Raw genomic sequence first — 18706 nt, 5'->3', positions numbered from 1 at the left:
TACTGTTTCTTTTTTGTTTTTTTCTGGTGCAAATACTTGTCATAAAAAAGAAATATAAAGTGAGCACTGTACACTTCTTCGTATTTTGTGTTGTAATTGAAATCAGTATATTTGAAAATGTAGAAAACATCCAGAATATTTAAATTATTGTTTAACAGTGCAGTTAATCACAATTTTGTTAATCGCTTGACAGCCCTACTGGAAATATTCAAATATACTATCCTTTCTTAGTGAGTGAAGTCAGTTTTATAAAGTTCCTGAAGGGGGCACACTAACCCTCTTAGAAAACATTAAAGTACCAAATGACTAAGTGTTATCTTTGATCACATATAAAAGCTCACAGTTAACTTAGTGCCTTGGCAATGGACAGCCTTGGAGACTGAATGCCCCTTTAGCACAGAATTGATACAACACAGACAGTGTCAATGTAACTTTCCTTTGTGTGTTGTCCTGCCAATATCTCCCCACCTTGACTTGGAGGGACCACCTTTAGGCATGAGAAGGTGGTTAAATTTCTGTGTCCCGTTAACTTTTCATCGCTAATGCTGAGGCTGCCAATCAAGGCTGCAGTTATAGTGATGGTTGTGTGACACAGACACCTGTCAGGATCTCTACTGAAGGACCATCAAATGATTTTATGTGAGGAGCTAAAAGGAAAAACAAGTTCTGTTACCTACTAACCTGAGCTAAATTCAGACCTGGAACTAGGCCATATCCATATCCCATTACAAACACCTGAATTCCCCATGGGTACGATAACTTCAGCTAACCCACTGCAGCATCATAGGTGGACTTTCAGGGGAGCTGATGTTAAACTTTGTCTCCGGCCCCCTTAGAATGTTTCTCCTGCTCCCGTGCAGAATGAGCTATTAGAGGAGCTTGGATTATATTTTTCTTCCCCACCACCGGCCTGTGTATGTAACTCAGACTGATGCCTTTAAACTTCTTGCTGGGTTATTTAGTTTTGAGCTATAAAAGTTCCTAACTATGCTCTAAGCACTTTGCACTTCTAAAACACTCTGGATCACTACCCACATAAACAGCCCTCCCACCCTACCAGAGTAAGTGTCTCGGGTTTTTGCTCACCCGTGATCCCAAGTGAATTCATCTCTCAGGGAAAGCCCAGGCAAAAAGGCTTTGCTGGGTGCCCTGACAATAAGTGACTGTGAACCAAGGTGGGAAGCAGAAAGGTCATGTCTCTGAAAATCAGAGATGCTCTCTCCTGGAAGACTTCAGATAGTTCTGGAGCTGAACAAGATACCAGAGCTTCCAGGTGTTTGACTGTTCTGTGCAGTATTTTAATGAGATTTCTGTGCTTTTTCACAGGTCACTGTACGTGGGGAATGAACTGTAGGTTTATCCATCCTGGTGTGAACGACAAAGGGAACTACTCCTTGATCTCAAAACCAGACCCTTTCTCACCCAACGGTGCTCCTCCCATTGGCCCTCACCCACTGATGCCAGCAAACCCCTGGGTATGAAAACATCAGTTTGCATTTGCAGCTTCTGTGTTTTTTGCTTGTTTAGATCTGCAGATGCATTGCAGGTGGTGAAGGATTTGTTTAATTTGAGCCGTTAACTTAGCAAGATCAAATGTTCTTCTGGGATGCATAAATTTTAAGAAGGCGCTTTTTACAACCTCTAGTAAATGGCAATAACTTTCAAAGTGCCCTACTGATGTTTCGCCTGGATAGTCACAAACCTTCACAAAGCACAATTTTCGGCCTGTATCAGCCTGTGTCTCTTCCCCTTTCCTTCTCATTTTTCTAACAGGGTGCGCCTGTAGTTGATGAAATTTTGCCCCCACCCCCTCCAGACCCTCCAACAGAAAGTGCCTGGGAGAGAGGACTCCGGCATGCTAAAGAGGTAAAGTGTTCTTTAAGAAATATGCTAACGTCTTTCACTCAGTCAGCCTATGTGTATCATTGGTGGCAGAAGGATAATATAGTCAAAGCCTCTGGGAGTGACTTTCAGTCTTTCAGTTGTCTCTTCTCTCTGCTCGGTGGAGACAATTAAGAAGAGTCAGAGGGCATAGCCACTACTTTTGGTCTGATTTGTAAGATGTTTCTGTGATACTAACCTTGAACCTCTTGGGGGATGTGTAACTTCATCCTTTTTTCTTTGGGGGAGTCTATTTTGTGTGTTTAACCCAACAGTCACCTTCGTGTTATATAACATGGCAATCCTTTGGTCAAAGAGCTGGTTTCCAGCTCTCTTTTTCCCATCAGCACTAGCCAATGGAGATCGCTCCTGAGCAGGGCAAAGGACACCATATTTAACTTGCCAATACAGCAGAACTGTTTTCAAGCTGGTACAGTGTGCCATCTCCTCTCTGCTGTTTCCTGTGGTGCTTGCAGGGTAAACCCCGTTTTGTTCAGCTACGAAGATGTGGGTTTAACTTTCTTGAGAGCCTTTTAGTGATCCCACCAATTTGGCTGTCTGATTCCTCTTTGTGAGCTAACAGGATAGGGAAATATTATATGTTTTGTTTCAAGTAGGTATCCAAACCCTAAATGTTCGTGAGAATTGAACAGGAGAGGGACAGATTAATTAGGAAGCAGGTCCCTCACTAGGGTTGATGTGCCATTAGTAAGCTGAACTTTGCCCTCCATGTCTCAAACTTATTGCTTCCTTAAAAAGCCTTTTATTATGCCTTGTGACAGGTATTAAAAAAGGCAACAATGAGAAAAGAACAAGAGCCTGATTTTGAGGAGAAGCGGTTTACGGTGACCATTGGAGAAGATGAACGTGAATTCGACAAAGAAAATGAATTTTTTCGGGACTGGAATTATCGCATCACTAGAGATGTCCGCGATTCAGCGTAAGATGTGGCTTTGTGCTTACGTCCTTGCTTTTTGGGGTGGATGAGTGGGAAGGAATCCCCACATGTCTGTTTGCAGTTAACCTTTCGCTCCAGTTGTGTAGAAATACACAGCCCTCCGAAAATTAGCCACATTTATGTAGCAACATCAGAAGCACGCCAGCAAAAGCCATAGGCACCACTGTTACTTGGCATGCCTCAGTTGGTCCTAATTCAAAACCAGTTTTCTTTCTATGCTTTTTTAGCTTTATTCCTTCAGAGTACTTTGCTCTTGTTTCTTCAGAGCCTAGTGTGCCAATTTGATTGTCTAGTTGCGTACTGCATTTAGTTAGTTTGGGCTAGTGATTTGTGTTCCTTTGGTATTTACACAACTCAGGCATACACTAAAAAATTTAATATTGTGTGTGTACACACACCAATACCCTGCATCATCAAAGCAGCAGTGACACCATCTTGACTCGGTTAATGCTTACACTGTTCGTCTAAGGGCAACAATCACGGTTGGCATGGCACTAGATTAGCCTCTGACATCTTAGCCAGCCCTTGATTAATCATTTGATAGGTCACCAACCAGAAGACTTAACCTACGTGTAGTCAGGACTTGCAGATTGGGAAGATTCTGAGCAATGAAAAATGTCTAAAACATCATACCTGGAGGATTTTTGTGAGGTAAAACTAAGTGGGAGTGATGGAAGCATCAGTCAGCACCCTGCTTTGGGGACTGGAAGCAGTTCATGGCTCTCTAGAGTGGCTGGCTGGCTGTAGACTCCAGCAGGCAATATGACACCAGTCACCTTTAGGAGTTGGTTTTCTGTTTTTTTTTTGAAGTCATATGGGCTAGAAAATCATTTTAAAAAACGCATAAGTTCTTCAGGAACTAAAGGGTAAGCCCTGGTGTGTGTGTGTGTGTGTGTGTACACACTCTCTCTCTCTCACTCTCACTCACTCCTGCTCACTGTATAAGCATGCATTTGCCAAGACTTGGTCCCAGCTAGTTTGACTGTGGAGGAAATGAAAACATTAGAGGGGCAATTAAAAGTGGTTGGTAGGTGCAGATTTGCCCTGGAATTAAACATAATTCCTTTTCCACATTTTTACTATGAGAGGGACCGTGCACCCAATTCTGTAGGTAGTTGCAGAACAGTAACTCCCTATATACAGTAAAAGCTAACATCAGTCATTCTGTAACCTGGTTTTATTTGATTCTCACCTTAGCATATCTGCAACGTTCCTCAAGTGGCATGTGACCAGGATTCAAAACCAAATTTGGTCCGCTGGTTGGATCGTTAGCTTCCCTGGCCCGGGACGTGTACTGATGGGGAGCACAACATGAACACTAATCCATGCCCCCCTATTTGATTCTGGAAAACTTTCCCACTTAACCAGTACATGTCCCTAATATTACTAACAGGTTACTAAAATGCAGGTATTACAGATTCTTAAATATCTAAGTAGACAAAGCCTGGATTGATAACTGGGTTTTAACATGTGTAAAACCTGTCTTCTTAAATCTACAAGTATTCAGGTTGTTGTTTTACAGTATTGCAGTAGTACTCAGCAGAGATTCCATCAAGTGCCCCATTTTGCTAGGCACCTGTACTCTCCTTAAACATAGTCAGTTTAACCTTTTACTTGTGTGCAGCAAAGTTGAACAGAATTTATAAATCTAGTGTGAATTGAATCCTGAAAAAGTGATCATCCAATTCATTCAGGAAATTCCAGAGGAACACTTCTGTGTAACCAGATTGATATAGGAAATAACTTTTTCTTCTTAGCAAGCTTTGTATGTTGAGCCGCTAAATTTAAGCTGGAAAATGTCAGCAATTTGTAAGCCCTTAATCATTGCAAGAGCCAAGTAACATATTGCAGCACGTCCTAAGTATTGAATATTTAGATCATAACGTTGATAGCTTGATTGTTTTGTGACATACAAAGATGGCTAAATAGTTCATGAATTTTTTCTCTTTTAAAAAATTATAGGGAGGTGGACGTCAAAGAAAATGTTAACTATGGGTAAGTAGTTTTTTTTTCTGATTTCAGTACTGTCCCAACATTTTCTGTAAGAAAATGAAAATGTTCCCTTAATTTTTTTCTGTTTCACTTTTTCAAATTTATTAGGCTACAGACAATTGTCACAAAGTTGGCTGCAGCTGATCAATTGTTTGTATATATTTTTATTTTTGGATGCTACCAGTTGTTGGTAGCAGATTATAAAATTTGAAGTTATATTCTTAATTTTATAAATACACCTAGAAGGCAAAACAGTGGTGTATGTTTCTATAAATACAAATTTACATAAATACCTTACAGGGAAGGGAGTGGAGAACATTGGGGTGGGGCTGGGTTGAAAAGTCAATTTCTCCTTTGATATAGTTTAAAATACCTTTCTGTTTTTGTACCTGAAAACCATGAGTCACTGACTCTGTTCTCTGCTAGTGGTGCAAGAATCTAGAACTGAATTCAGTACTTGGTACCTGTAATTTGGAGCTGTATTACAAGTTTGGGGGGGAGCGATAGCTCAGTGGTTTGAGCATTGGCCTGCTAAACCCAGGTTTGTGAGTTCAATGCTTGAGGGGGGCACTTAGGGATCTGGGGCAAAATCAGTACTTGGTCCTGCTAGTGAAGGCAGGGGTCTGGACTCAATGACCTTTCAGGGTCCCTTCCAGTTCTATGACGTAGGTGTATCTCCATATACATGTAATGTCATCAGCATCTTCAAGCAGAAATGTGGAAATCTTAAGGTATGTAGAAATGTTGAAATAAATACATATAATAACTTGGCTCCAGGATAGCACTCAGATCTCACTCTGCCCTAGCTTTTTGGCCACTTATATTCTACGGAGGGGTGTCGGTGGTGGTGGTAGTGTTACCCTTCCTATTTTTCAGTACGGGCTACTAAACTGAGTATGGGATTGGAAGACAGAGCTCTTGATTTCTGATCTTAGCTTTGCCGCTTCCTCCTGTGACCTTGGAAGCTACTTGAACCTTTACGCTGGGGGAGATTTCAGCACTAAAAAATTTAAAATTCAGTGCATAATATTTTAAAATTCTGCATCTCTTATTTGCCAAAATAACACAATCTAATCACTTCCGTTTCAATTATTTTTGTAATTTATTGTGAAATATCTGCCAGCATGTATGTCTGAAACAGCAAAAAAGATTCAAGAAATATTTTTTGACAAATAGATTCCTTACTAGGCATGTTATAACCGAACTTTTAGTAGTAATTCATTTAAAATGCAATACAGAGCTGCATTTCCTGCACCCCCCAGAAGCAGTGCAAAGGCTGGGGGAGTCGGGGTAACAGAGAAGTTGAGGGAGAGGGAAGTAATTGCTGGGCCGGAGTCTGGGAGTGAACCTGGAGGGTTGTTAGGTGTGACTGGGAGAAGTATGGAACGGGGTATTTTTCTACAGGGGGGAGGAGGAGGAGTTGTTAGGGAGTTGTGGAGCCTCCCCCATGCTGACCCCTTGCCTCTCCCATTCAGTCAGGCACATCTGCCCCGTTCCCATGCACTCCCACTCAGCCACTCCTCTCCCCCCCTTTTACTATGTGACCATGCACCCCCACTCCTGTTCAATCCCTGTCACCCCATTAACTCCTGTGCCCCTGCCCCAATCCATCTCCCCTACTCTCTTCTGAACTCCTGTCTCTATGACCTCCAGCAGCCCCGTGTGCCCTGTGCTGTCCGTCTTCCCTCTCCCCGCATCATATCCTTTGCCACCTCATCTGGTCTTGCAGACAGGGTACCGTGAGGAAAGCAGCCTCTCTTCCTCTTGCTCCATGGCTGGCTGCTCTGGCCCTGAGTAAGCTGCCCTCTTCTGGTGCAACAGCAGCCCCTGGTATGTGAAAGGTGTAATTGCAGCACCTCCCCGTCAGAATGTGTTTTCTAAAAAGAAAAAAGAATTTGCGGGGGAACATGAATTCTGTGCGTACACGGTGGTGCAGAATTCCCCCTGGAGTAAACTCGGTACCCATTTTCTCATCTGTAACATGAGTATAATACTTACTATCTGCCATCTAATTTGCAAGGATTAGTTGTTATTGGGTACATGCCATAAAGATACCAAATAGTATTAGTAAAGCTGTTCTAACAGAGGAAGCTTTGCATACTAGAGGACGGTGGCTTTTAGACTCTTTGCCCCATAAGGAAAGTGTCTGCATGTGGCATATTTTTCTCTCACTAGAAAGCTCTGCCAACATGCTTGTTCCTGGTACATTCACAAGTGTCATATACACATCACCTCTGCGGACACAGCAGCAGGAGACTCCAGGGTCTGTCCTACTTTCCAGGTCCATGGGTAACCTCCCTTGATGGGAGCTGCACTTGTGCACTGGGGAGAAAATATGCTGAACTCTAAATGGATGGGGGGGAATTGTGCTCTGTTACACCAACATAAATATATATGAAGTAGCCTCTGTAGAAATCAAATGAAGTTTACTCTAGATTCACCTCAGTTGAACTGAGAGCAGAATTTTGAGAACGTGCTTTTCTAAGTTTTGTATTATTGTAATAGTTAGAGGCTTTCTGAACCTCTCCCCAGATACGTATGTGAACCATTTTATACAGTAATTAATCTCTGAATATTTTTCCCTGTCAATATGCTTAGCATTTTCATTTATAAATGCAACAATTTTCCTAACGTGCAAATGATATTTACTTGTTTAATCGTCTCCCCTTTCTCAATATAGGCTTGATTCCTATACAGATCCCTATTATGATTATGAAATAGAACGGTTCTGGCGTGGTGGACAATATGAGAACTTTAGGGTGCAATACACAGATCCAGACCCATATCGTAACTACAGAGTAAGTAAGGTAACATGCACCCTTTCCTAAACTTTGCACTCTCTCTTCCTCCAGGTCCTTCACATACATTTGTTTTCAATTACCATATAAGACATATATTGGCATTAGATTTTTTTTTTCTCTCTTTTGGCAGACTGTGTAGACAACACTTTTCCCTAATCTCTAAAACGATTCAATCATTATTTATTTATTTAAGTTCTGGTAATGTGCAGAGCACTGAACAAGACAAATATACTGGCCCTGTTCTGCTGAGTTCACGCTCTGTCTTTTAGATAAGGCAGAAGAACTTAGTGGCACAACCCAGCTGAAGGAGTTAGTTTGTCACTTACCTCTGGGGGTGGAGAAGGCATATGACAGATGGAGGTAGTGCTTGGGGACCTTGCAAAGAAGTGAGTCTAAAGGAGTGATTTGAATGAAGACCAGTCTACATGAGCATTGTCCGCTGGGACAGAAAGAGACGGATGGATTTGGGCATGTGTGTTATGTACACAAGTAGACTCTCACCAGGATAAATGGGTATTTAAGAAATGTAATACCCATTACGATAATTGGGCTTTGCGTACAGTGGTCACTTTGCATTGAGATGAGGGAGGCAGCAGCTTTGACTGGTCTGCCACTAGAATCCAGGGGGAATCTCCTTATTACGTTGTTGCAACCCACTTGCTTATAGAATGAAAGGTCAGAGTGTTTTCATTGAAAACATTCGTATTTCCATTCCATATTCCCAAGGCTATATTGGCACCTGTTGCCAGGTCACAGACTGTAGTGCCTTGGGACACATTGGTAATGAGAACTAATTTTGCCCGATGCTAAGATTTTCAACTGTATTTGTTATACAGAAGAATAGCAGTAGCTGTTTTTTTCCTGTAAACTTAAATAACACTTTAAGAGTTCTGTGATGTTCAGATTACAAAATTGGCTAGTCCTTAGTGCATTTTTGGTACTGTGTCATCTGATTTTTTTTGTATTATGCTCATTTGCAAAATTCAGGAATTGCTAATGGGTCAAAGTAGCAGTGTGTGGCAGTGTGACCTTCTCCCTAAGATAGGTGAACAGCCACATACCTATTACTTTCTTCTCAAGGGAAGCCGCCTAGATAATTGTCCATGTTCATCATTGATGGCTCTGTTGCCTTTGGTGAAGTTAAATGAACCTGATGCTGTGTTTTATGTCTTTATACAGCTCCTAAGTAATTTTGAAACATTATGGCAAACACAAACTCCAATTGTTCCCCTGATGCCCTGCTGATTTTTGGCGAGCTAGTATAATTGTTTCCAATTTGAAACTTTAAAACCTCACACTTTCGTTAGTGAGGAGGTATAACCATGGAAGTGATGTAAACGCGTCTTGTCTTGTTTTGTTTTATTTATACAAGGAAAGAGAGAGAGAACGGGAAAGGGAAAGAGAGAACCGACAGCGGGAACGGGAGCGGGAACGAGAGAGAGAACGGGAGCGGGAGCGACGACAGAGAGAGAGAGAACGCGAGAGGGAACGGGAGCGTGACAAGGAACGCCAGCGAAGGAAAGAAGAGTGGGAGAGAGAGAGGGAGCGAGTGAAGAGAGATGAAAAAGACAGACAGCACAGAGACCGGGACAGAGATCGAGACCGGGACAGAGAGAGGGAACGTGAAAAGGAAAAAGAAAAACCAAAACCTAGGTCACCGCAGCCACCAAGGTATGTGCTCCTTTATTGATGCTTGGTTTTGTTTGGTACTGTGGATTAACCAGAGATGCGCCAAGCAGGGAGAGGGGATGTATGCTCTTAGGGCAGCAGACAATAGAGCTCCGAAGTAGGAAAAGCAGTAGTTCCAAGGGGTGCGCACTGACCATAGGGAATATGCTTTGCCAGCCAGTAAATGGAGCTAAAGCAACATCTGATTAGAGCTTCAAGGGCATTCACCATTGCAGGCTGTACATAGAGAAGAGAACTTCTGGGTGGAAGTGTTCACGGTGTCTTTGGGATGTACCTCGGAGGAGTCTAGATTGCGTAGAGCTGTGGAGTCCAGAGCCACGGTAACTGAGTTTAATGTGCTTCTCAGAAGTCTAGCTGGCTGAGCACAGGACATGGAAGCATTGACATCAGCTCCTTCTGTGGCCTTGGCAAATGACTCTTGGCAAGAATCCAGGATGGATTGGGCATTTTTAAAAATAACAAAAATATCCAGTGTTCTAGTTAATACTAAAAACAAAAAGGGGATTGGAAGACGTAAAACCTCAGTTTTCAGGGATCAAGCCAATCTCCGTTACAAATTAGGAATTTGAAATTTCCCTGTGAGGAGGGGCTGGTTACTCAGATCTGCCAGTTGCAGGGTTTCTTGCACCTTCCTCTGAAACCTCTAGTGCTAGCCGCAGTCAGAGACAGAGTACTAGATCCTGCATGGGAATTCCTATGTTCCTGTTTCCCAATCTGTCCACCAAGTTACTGCTTACAATAACTCACAAGTGGGTTTGGATTAACTGTAAAGCATTATGTAAATATTAGAACTGATCGGGGGGGGGGGGCGTGGAATTTTCATCCCTTGGAAATTCTGATATTGCAACACCTGTTTTCATCCTATGTCAGGGAAAAAATAAAATATCAAAACCGTTTGCAAAATTAAAAGTTCAATAAAACTTCAATTCAAAAATGTTGAAATATTTGGGAAATAGGTGGGAGATGTAGTCCAGAAGCAAGACTCATGGGGGAAATGAATGCCTGAGGGACCCAGAACTGCACCTCCTGCGATGCACTGCAGTCTCTCCATGTGGCTGAGCCACAATGGTGCCTCAGTCATAGAGACTGCAGTGCATCATGGGAGAGTTAGTCCATCTGAAGAGCTGGGCCTCTAGGGGTGAATAGAGACCATGAGTGACCCAGAACTACAACTCCCACATAGTACTGCTGTGATTCAGCTAGGTGCAGAGATTAATGTCGACCCAACCCAAAATGAAACACTTTTAGGTTTTCCTGATAGAAAATTTGGATGTATTTTTAAATGAAATCCCATTTTCCAACAGGAAAACATTTTATTAAGAATCTTTCTACTATCCCGAATAAATACTAAGTGTTCAAGTGTCTTATCAATATGGTTATATTAATGTAAAAAACTGCAGCTAAAACACAGATGTTAGAAGTAGTGAATATAAATATGCAGTTTAATTACCTCAGTTGCCACTCGTTCCTCTTAGGCTGCTGGTTCACATTCGCGCTAGGTCAGTGATGGCAAAGATCTTGTCATCTATAATTGTTTGACTCATGATGCCAGTTGTTTACCTCTCTTCTGAAATGCCAGTGTTGGTCTTGTTTGTCACGACTGATCTAATGACCATGCCCACGGGCACAGATGTGAGACTACAGGCTGAATGGTGCCATGGAGACTAAACTACCTTCTGTGGCGCTAGAGGTAGTTTTGCCCCCAAATCAGGGGTAGGACAGCATGGAGAAACTTTCACCTAGGACTTGCTAGGGATAACTCTGGCACCCTTCACCAACCTTCAATTCAGTTAACCGTCTCCTCAAAACTGTTCGTGGGTCTGAATAGTGGACACTATCACCATAGCAGGAAGGTTAGGCTCATGGTCTTGTGGTACTCGATCTTTACACACTTTATGGATTTGATTTTTCCCAGCGAACAACCTCTCCTGGTTCACAGTGATCTGTGAACTACGTATTGACTCCCTAAACCAGAATATAGGTCTGTATCTGATAAATAAAGAAATACAGCAGGGGAAGCTGAGGGTGTTCCTTGCCTTGTTTTCATCTGGTACAAAGCACACTGATCCAAAGGGTTCCAATAATCTGATTACTTTTGGCTCAATATCTGCTATTTCTAGGAACTGTTGATTGACAAATCTACTCGTTCAGACCCACTCCTGTCTCAGCCAGTAATTACAAGAAATACATAGATAAAGGTCAGGCAAAGGTTCGACTAGAAGTTATGGAGAAAACCAAACAGGAACTTGTGTTGGCTTCGTTTGTAGGTTGGTTTAAAACCAAAAACAAATCACCTCCCCAAATGCTAGAAATGACATGGTTATTGTGCTGTTTACATTGTTGCACATAGTGTAGATGTAAAATTTAATGCTTTAAAATCTGACATAAACCCTCCAATGAAGGGTGATAACTGTTTTATAAGGTAACATATTTGGAGTGAAGCAATAGGAATATTTAACAGTAAGCTAGTGTCTGAGAATCTCTTTATCTTGTTTCCAATGGAGATGATGCTCCAGTTGAAGACTCCTGCATGTTAGAAGTACTCTTATGTAAGCAGTCAGATCTCCAGTTTCTGCTGTGTAGACTCTACTCTTGAGCCGCTAGTTCTGTTCCATTTACAAGGGTTTGGGTTTATTGGAGGTAGAAAGAGAAAGGCAGGAAACCAAATCAAATAAAGGAAGCTGCCCTTTAAATGCTAGGGATTGTTTACACAGGAGATTACTGCTTGACAGGCCAGTGTGTGACTACAGCACACTAGCTTGCCGTGCAGTAACAGCCGATGTGGACATTGCTACCATGTACTGCTGTTTGCAACACACATTTTAAAGTGTGGTTCTAATCTGAAACATGAGCATATTTATATAAATTTGCTCAAATGGCACATTTTTGCCAGCCCTTTAAACTCTACCTCATGCCTAGTGATACTGCCCCAATAAGAATTCACCAACTCCCTACCTCCATTACATATAAATAACTCAGTGCTATTTATAGAACTGATTTCTAATTTTACCATTCTATGAATCAACCATTTACAAAGTTTAATATGTAACGTCTTAGCAGTTGCTTCATCTTTAACCTAAATGCCTCTCCCTCATAGGGGAAGTAATTCTGTCCTCTTAGTTTATTTATAGACTCTTGTGCATTCCCTAATGTGTTAAATCACAACCTGTTGGCAATTCCAGCCTCTTTCGTAGTTCTTGGCTGCTGATATTCAATGCCTCCCTCTGTCACATGGCTTTTTGATGTGGAAGACTATTGGCGTTCTAGGTTCGTATGAAATTCCTCATGCAGGCAATCATCAGGTAGCTGTCTGGCAGGCACTGCAGCTCTGAAGCCGGACATTGCATAATAAGCAGATTCCCATTTCCAGCTGGAACGTGAATTAATTCTCCTTGGCTCATTAGTGACTAAAGAGCTTAGAAAGCCCAGTTCCACAGAGACCATGCCAGAAAGCATGATGCAGCTATTGAAATAGTAAGGATCTTTGCCACAGGTGTACCATGGACAACTATAATTACTAGTAAACGACATTCAGTGCGTTAACACAGGAGTTTCCCCAAAGGAAGTCGATAGAACAGAAACTATGACCAGCAGAATGTAAGATGGAAATTGAGAGGGATGGAAGACGATTTGAAGGTCAAACAGCCAGAAATGTGAAAACAAATATGACACTTCAGGTATATTGGAGTCTGGTGCAGTGGCCCCCTGGCAGTAAAGGTAGTAGCTGGGAATGGAGATGCTGCTGAGAATCGTTACATCAGTCTTCACCACCGGGGTTTTTTTCTAAAATGGATAGTAAAAGCGAATATTGAATGATATCCTCTTAGAGTCCAAGGCACCAGAAGGGGCATCCAGTCTGATCTCCTGTACAGCACAGGTCAGAGAACTGCCCCCAGAATAATTCCTAGAGCAGAGCAATTAGATGTTTTTCTAAAATTGATTTAAAAGTTGCCACTGATGGAGAATCTGCCATGACCATTGGTAAATTGTTCCAGTGGTTAATAATTCTCACCATTAAAATATTTACACCTTATTTTCAGTCTGAATTTGTCTCGCTTCAACTTCCAGCCATTGGATCATGTTAGACCTTCCTCTGCTAGATTCAAGAACCTGTTGTTAAATATTTGTTCCCCACGTAGGTACTTGTAAATTGTAATCAAGTCACCCCTTAACCTTCTCTTTGTTAAGCTTAATAGATAGACTTAAAAGCAGCAGAGAGTCCTGTGGCATCTTATAGACTAACAGACGTTTTGGAGCATGAGCTTTCGTGGGTGAATACTCACTTCGTCGAATGCATGCAAAACGTCTGTTAGTGTATAAGGTGCCACAGGACTCTTTGCTGCTTTTACAGATCCAGACTAACACGGCTACCCCTCTGATAGATAGACTTAAGGAGCTTAATCACTATAAGGCAGGTTTTCTAATGCTTTAATCATTCTCGTGGCTCTTCTCTGACCCCTCTCCAATTTATCAACATCCTGCTTGAATTGTGTGCACCAGAACTGGACACAGGATTCCAGCAGCGGGTGTACCAGTGACAAATATAGAGGGAAAATAAACTCTCTGCTCCTTCTCGAGATTCTCCTTTTTATGCATCCAAAGATTGCCATAGCTCTTTTGGCCACAGCATGTCACTCTGGGACTCATGTTCAGCTGATTGTCCAACACAACTCTCAAATCTTTGTTAGTTAGAGTCCCTGCTTCCCACGATAGAGTCCCTCACCCTGTAAGCATGGCCTACATTCTTTGTTCCCAGATGTAGACATTTACATTTAACTGTATTAAAACATATACTGTTTGATTGAGCCAATCTTACCAAGCCATCCAGATCATGCTGGACCAGTGACTTCTCCTCTTCATTGTTTACTGGTCCTCCAGTTTTTGTGTCATCTGCAAACTTGAGCAGTGATGATTTTGTTGTCTTTCAGCTCATTAATATAAATGTTAAACAGAGTATGGCCAAGAACCAATTCCTGCGGGACCCCAGTAGAAATACCTGTCCAATGATGATTCCCCATTTACAATTACATTTTGAGACTAGTCAGTTAGCCCAGCTTTTAATCCATGTAATGTGTGTCATGTTCATTTGGTCTTCCTATTTTTTTAATTAAAATGTCATCCACTATCAAGTCAAATGTCTTACAGAAGTATCAGCACTGTTACCTTTAATCAACCAAACTTGTAGTCTCATAAAAAAAATCAAGTTAGTCTGACAAAATTCATTTTCCACAACCCATGTTGACTGGCATTAATTATATTACCCTTCTTTAATCCTTTATTAATCAAGTCCTGTATAGCTGCTCCGTTATCTTTCCCAGGATCAACATCAGGCTGACAGGCTTATAATTATACAGGCTTATCTCGTTCACTCTTTTAAATTATTAGCTTTCTTCCAGTCTTCTGGAACTTCTCACAGTTCCAGACTTACTGAAAATCAACATCAACAGTCCAGCAAGCTCCCCAGCCAGCTCTTTTAAAACTCTTGGATGCAAGTTATCTGGACCTGCTGATTTTAAAATGTCTAACTTTTTTGTAGCTGCTGTTTTAATATCCTACTGAGATACTAGTGGACTGGAAAGAGTGTCATCATATATGGCATGACTATATCATCTGTTTTTTCCAAATACAGAACAGAAATATTTATTGAACACTTTTGCCTTCTCTGCATTATGATAATTCTGCCATTTCCATCTAGTAATGACCCAATACCATTGTCAGGATTCTTTTAGTTCCTAGTATCTTTAAAAACTCCTTATTCTTCTTAATGCTGCTAGCCACAGATTTCTCCTGGTGTCCTTTTGCTTTTCATATCAATTTTCTCAGTACTGCAGGGCCAAAAATTAAATCCTTCACCCAGCTTCCCACACCACCCCCTCCAAAAAAAAATCCCTGAGTGTTTTTTCAGTATCAGTTATCACCCCCAAAAAATACAAATGTATTTGTACATTTATGGGAACCTTGAGCTAGTTTGTGATTCAAGATGAAAATAACTTGTATTGTGAAGGTTACTCGCTGTGGTGGGTGCAACAGAGAATAGTGTAACTTTCTGAGTTTAGAACCAACCAGTGCAGTTGCATCTGGTCAGCCACAGTTTGCAAACTGGAAAGTGTTAGAATAGGGCTGATCCCGGAAGGGAGTGGTTCAAAATAAGGCAATGCAAAGTGAGCGTGATTCAGGATTGTGAGACATACACCGTTGCAACCTGTCAGAGCTGACATTCAACAAGAAGGATTCATAATTTTCAGTGCTCCTCGATGAGTGTCATCTTTCCTAATAGGTCTTGGTTAACCAACTATATTGCTGTTTGATTTCAGTTGCTTTTGTGTCCTTTCTGAGTAGATACTGTGTATTATAACAGCTGGTATTATCTCAGAAATGCAGTACAATATTTTATTGTAGTCAGTAATAGGATTTTTTCTAATATACAAAATTGTGTGACTGGCTGCTGTTTGCATCTGACATTCCTTTTTGTTTTGTGAGTAATCGTAGCTGCCGTGTTAAAGCACTGCTAGATTAAAAACTTCTAACCACTCCATTTTTAAAATCTCACATTTTTGACAAATGTAAAATATGAATGATTGTTTATAAAATGTGTCCTTGTTCCTGTTTGTTTTCTCTGACACTTTATATTTTATTCTAGACACGGACCAGCCGGTTTTCCGTGCCAGTTTTATTAAGTCTGCCTCATGGTCAAGTTCGTGCACTAGCACACTGCTGCAATGTTGCTGCAGAGAAATATTTTTTTAGAATTAATGAAACTTTTTAAAGGTTTCAGTGAAAACGCTTCTATTGACTGTAGCTTTTGTTAAAGTTTAGCATCCCTGTAAAGCCTTCCTACTTATGCAGGCTTGTCCACCTGCATTTTATATTCCAATAAAAATGAAAGATTTTGTGAACATAAGCTGGGATCAGCAAGTAGCTTGTGTGACTTGAATGTGGACCTAAGGGAGTACATTGTTCTCTTAGTAGCTGTTCAAAGCTGGAATTACTAGAAGGAATGTGTGCCCCTCTGATAAAATTACTGTAAAGAATGAGGCAGAGTGACTAGACACTTTCACTTGTACCCCCGCAACAGAGGAAGCTGTAGCTCTAACATGTCAAATACCCAGCCTGCAAGACAGGTCCTGTCTCCTAGATATATTTATGCCAGTCTCGATGAGAGATTCAGATTCTCCAGAATGAAAGCATCTGCTTTATTGAATTTTAAAGTTTGTCCTTTGTAGTTTTGAAGAAAAGCTTCCAAACACGATGAATGTAGTTCTGTCTTGGCCTGAAATGCTCCAAGAGATGCAAGCTGTCCCCATCCCTTTCAGTGGCGCATTAACATTTATAATTGATAGCACTGCAAGGACCAGACTTTTACACTCGTGCCCGAACTGGGTAATTGCGCATGCAAATCACCAAATTTGAAGTCATTAATCTCCCATAGCATACTAAGAGACTTGAAAATCTGGTAATACACATATATACAGAGCTTAAATCTATATATTTTTTAAGTTACTAAACCTTAATGGCTGTTCAGACAAATACTTCCAAACAGTCCTTGGTTTTTATTTCCTGTTGTAAAATTCCATTGTACATTGCTGGAGAATGTGTGCTGATGTCAATGCCACTTCAAAAGTTTATCTTCCTGCTAGAAAATAATTCTTTTCAAATAATAAAGATGGAGTTTCCTCTTTCAAAATTGAAAATATAGGTACACTTCAGAACAATAGCCCTGAAGCTGCACTGACATCACTCGGTGTTGTGTGATAAGATTACATTACCTGTTGTAGACTGATGTCATGTGTGAGGGAGGGGAAGGAAACACTTTCTCTACGGTTATTTTCCTGGCCATAGATTAGAAATGCTTATAGTAATTTGCATAAATACACTGGGAGGAGAACTTGGGGCATGAGGTCAGACATCCTCTTTTAATTTCCTCATAGAATGAAATGACAAAAGTCCTAGCAGTGGATTGCTCGATAGCTGCAGATTAAGCTGTGTGCAGTGGTGATCTACAGTATGACTGCATTTCCAGCATAGTTAGCTTTATTCCCTATTCTTTCCCTGGCAAAGCCAAGCTCAGCCTGATTCCTTTTCTTGATCACCACAATTTGAAATTCCAAATTAATGTCTCTTCCGGTTTCTACAGCTGACATCTACTCACTTTAGGGATTAGTAGAAATTAGAGCTGGAAAAGACCTATTAAGACATCTGGTTCTAGTCCATCCCCCAGGCAGTGCAGGGTTGTTCCCTATTATTATTTAGCTCTCTGGAGTTCACTGCCCAGCTGCATTCAAACAGGTGACTCTGACTGCTACTTAGGTTCACAAATGCTCCACAAAACCAATGATATACCTGAGAGACATCAATGATATTTTCATCCTCTGGACCAACAACCTAAATTCCTGCATAGGTTTCCACCACAAATTCAACGACCACCGCCCCTCCATTCAACTCTCTGGAACACTGCCACACCAGCATCAACTTCCTGGATACCACGATCCACTTCAACAATGGAACTCTACAGACAACTACATACAAGAAACCCACGATCACCACATCTGCTTTCATAGATCCAGTAACAACCCTAAACACACCAAGAAATCAGTTATCTACAGCCAGGCACTCCAAGGAGAAAGTCCGAGATACACCTTAACACACTCAAAACCACCTTCACCAAACAGGGACACTCCGCCAAAGAAGTTGATCGCATCATTCAACAGGCCACCCAAATATCCCAAGAGAATGTGCTTCAATGCAGAAATAAAACCTTCTCCAACCGCACACCCATAGTTTTCACCTACCCCCTGTGCGCGCACACGCTGGAACCCATACTGGGTATCATCAAACTACTTCAACCCATACTCGATGAAGACCCTATCCTGAAAGAAATCTTCCCTTAGCCCCCTCTTCTGGCCTTCAAACAAGCCCCCAACCTCTCCAAGCTCATCATCACAAGCAAGTTCCCCACAGACCAGGACACACCAGCTCAAAGTGCCACCAGACACTGCCAGAACAACAGCTGCAAAACCTGCAGGCATATCTCCACTGCTACAGTGACCCCCCCACACCCCACCCACACACACCACAACACCTTTCAAGATCTGTGAGTCCTACATATACCTATCACAACTTGTGGTGTACCTCATCTAGTGCACTAAATGCCCCAATAGCAACTAGGTGGGTGAAATCAGGCAATCGCTATGCACTCGATTGAACTCAGACTGAAAAATGATAAAAGACACAAACACCATATCACCCCCGAGGCTTGGTTTACGCTGCCAATTTATGTCAGTATAACTACATTGCTCAGGGGCATGGAAAATCCACACTCTGAGCAATGTAGTTATGGCAACCTAACCCCTGATGTAGAAAGCGCTATGTCCATGGGAGGGCTTCT

General features: G+C 41.6%; 1 protein-coding gene across 6 annotated transcripts in view; it reads left to right on the top strand.

Moving 5' to 3' along the window:
• Positions 1 to 18706, top strand: part of ZC3H18 (zinc finger CCCH-type containing 18) — a 67762-nt gene that overhangs the window by 21344 nt on the left and 27712 nt on the right. For 5 of the 6 annotated variants that reach the window (XM_050922599.1, XM_050922598.1, XM_050922596.1 and 2 more), the window contains exons 4-9: positions 1327 to 1475; positions 1774 to 1866; positions 2664 to 2821; positions 4802 to 4834; positions 7512 to 7638; positions 9005 to 9303. In XM_050922599.1, coding sequence (XP_050778556.1) covers positions 1327 to 1475; positions 1774 to 1866; positions 2664 to 2821; positions 4802 to 4834; positions 7512 to 7638; positions 9005 to 9303 — 859 coding nt within the window. The remainder of the gene's footprint in view (positions 1 to 1326; positions 1476 to 1773; positions 1867 to 2663; positions 2822 to 4801; positions 4835 to 7511; positions 7639 to 9004; positions 9304 to 18706) is intronic. The other variant, XM_050922597.1, reaches the window with a different exon arrangement.

The sequence above is a fragment of the Gopherus flavomarginatus genome, chromosome 14 (genome assembly GCF_025201925.1).
Source record: "Gopherus flavomarginatus isolate rGopFla2 chromosome 14, rGopFla2.mat.asm, whole genome shotgun sequence".
Classification (NCBI taxonomy): domain Eukaryota; kingdom Metazoa; phylum Chordata; order Testudines; family Testudinidae; genus Gopherus; species Gopherus flavomarginatus.
Note: the sequence above shows the minus strand (reverse complement) of the source record. Positions and strands in the feature narration are given on the sequence as shown.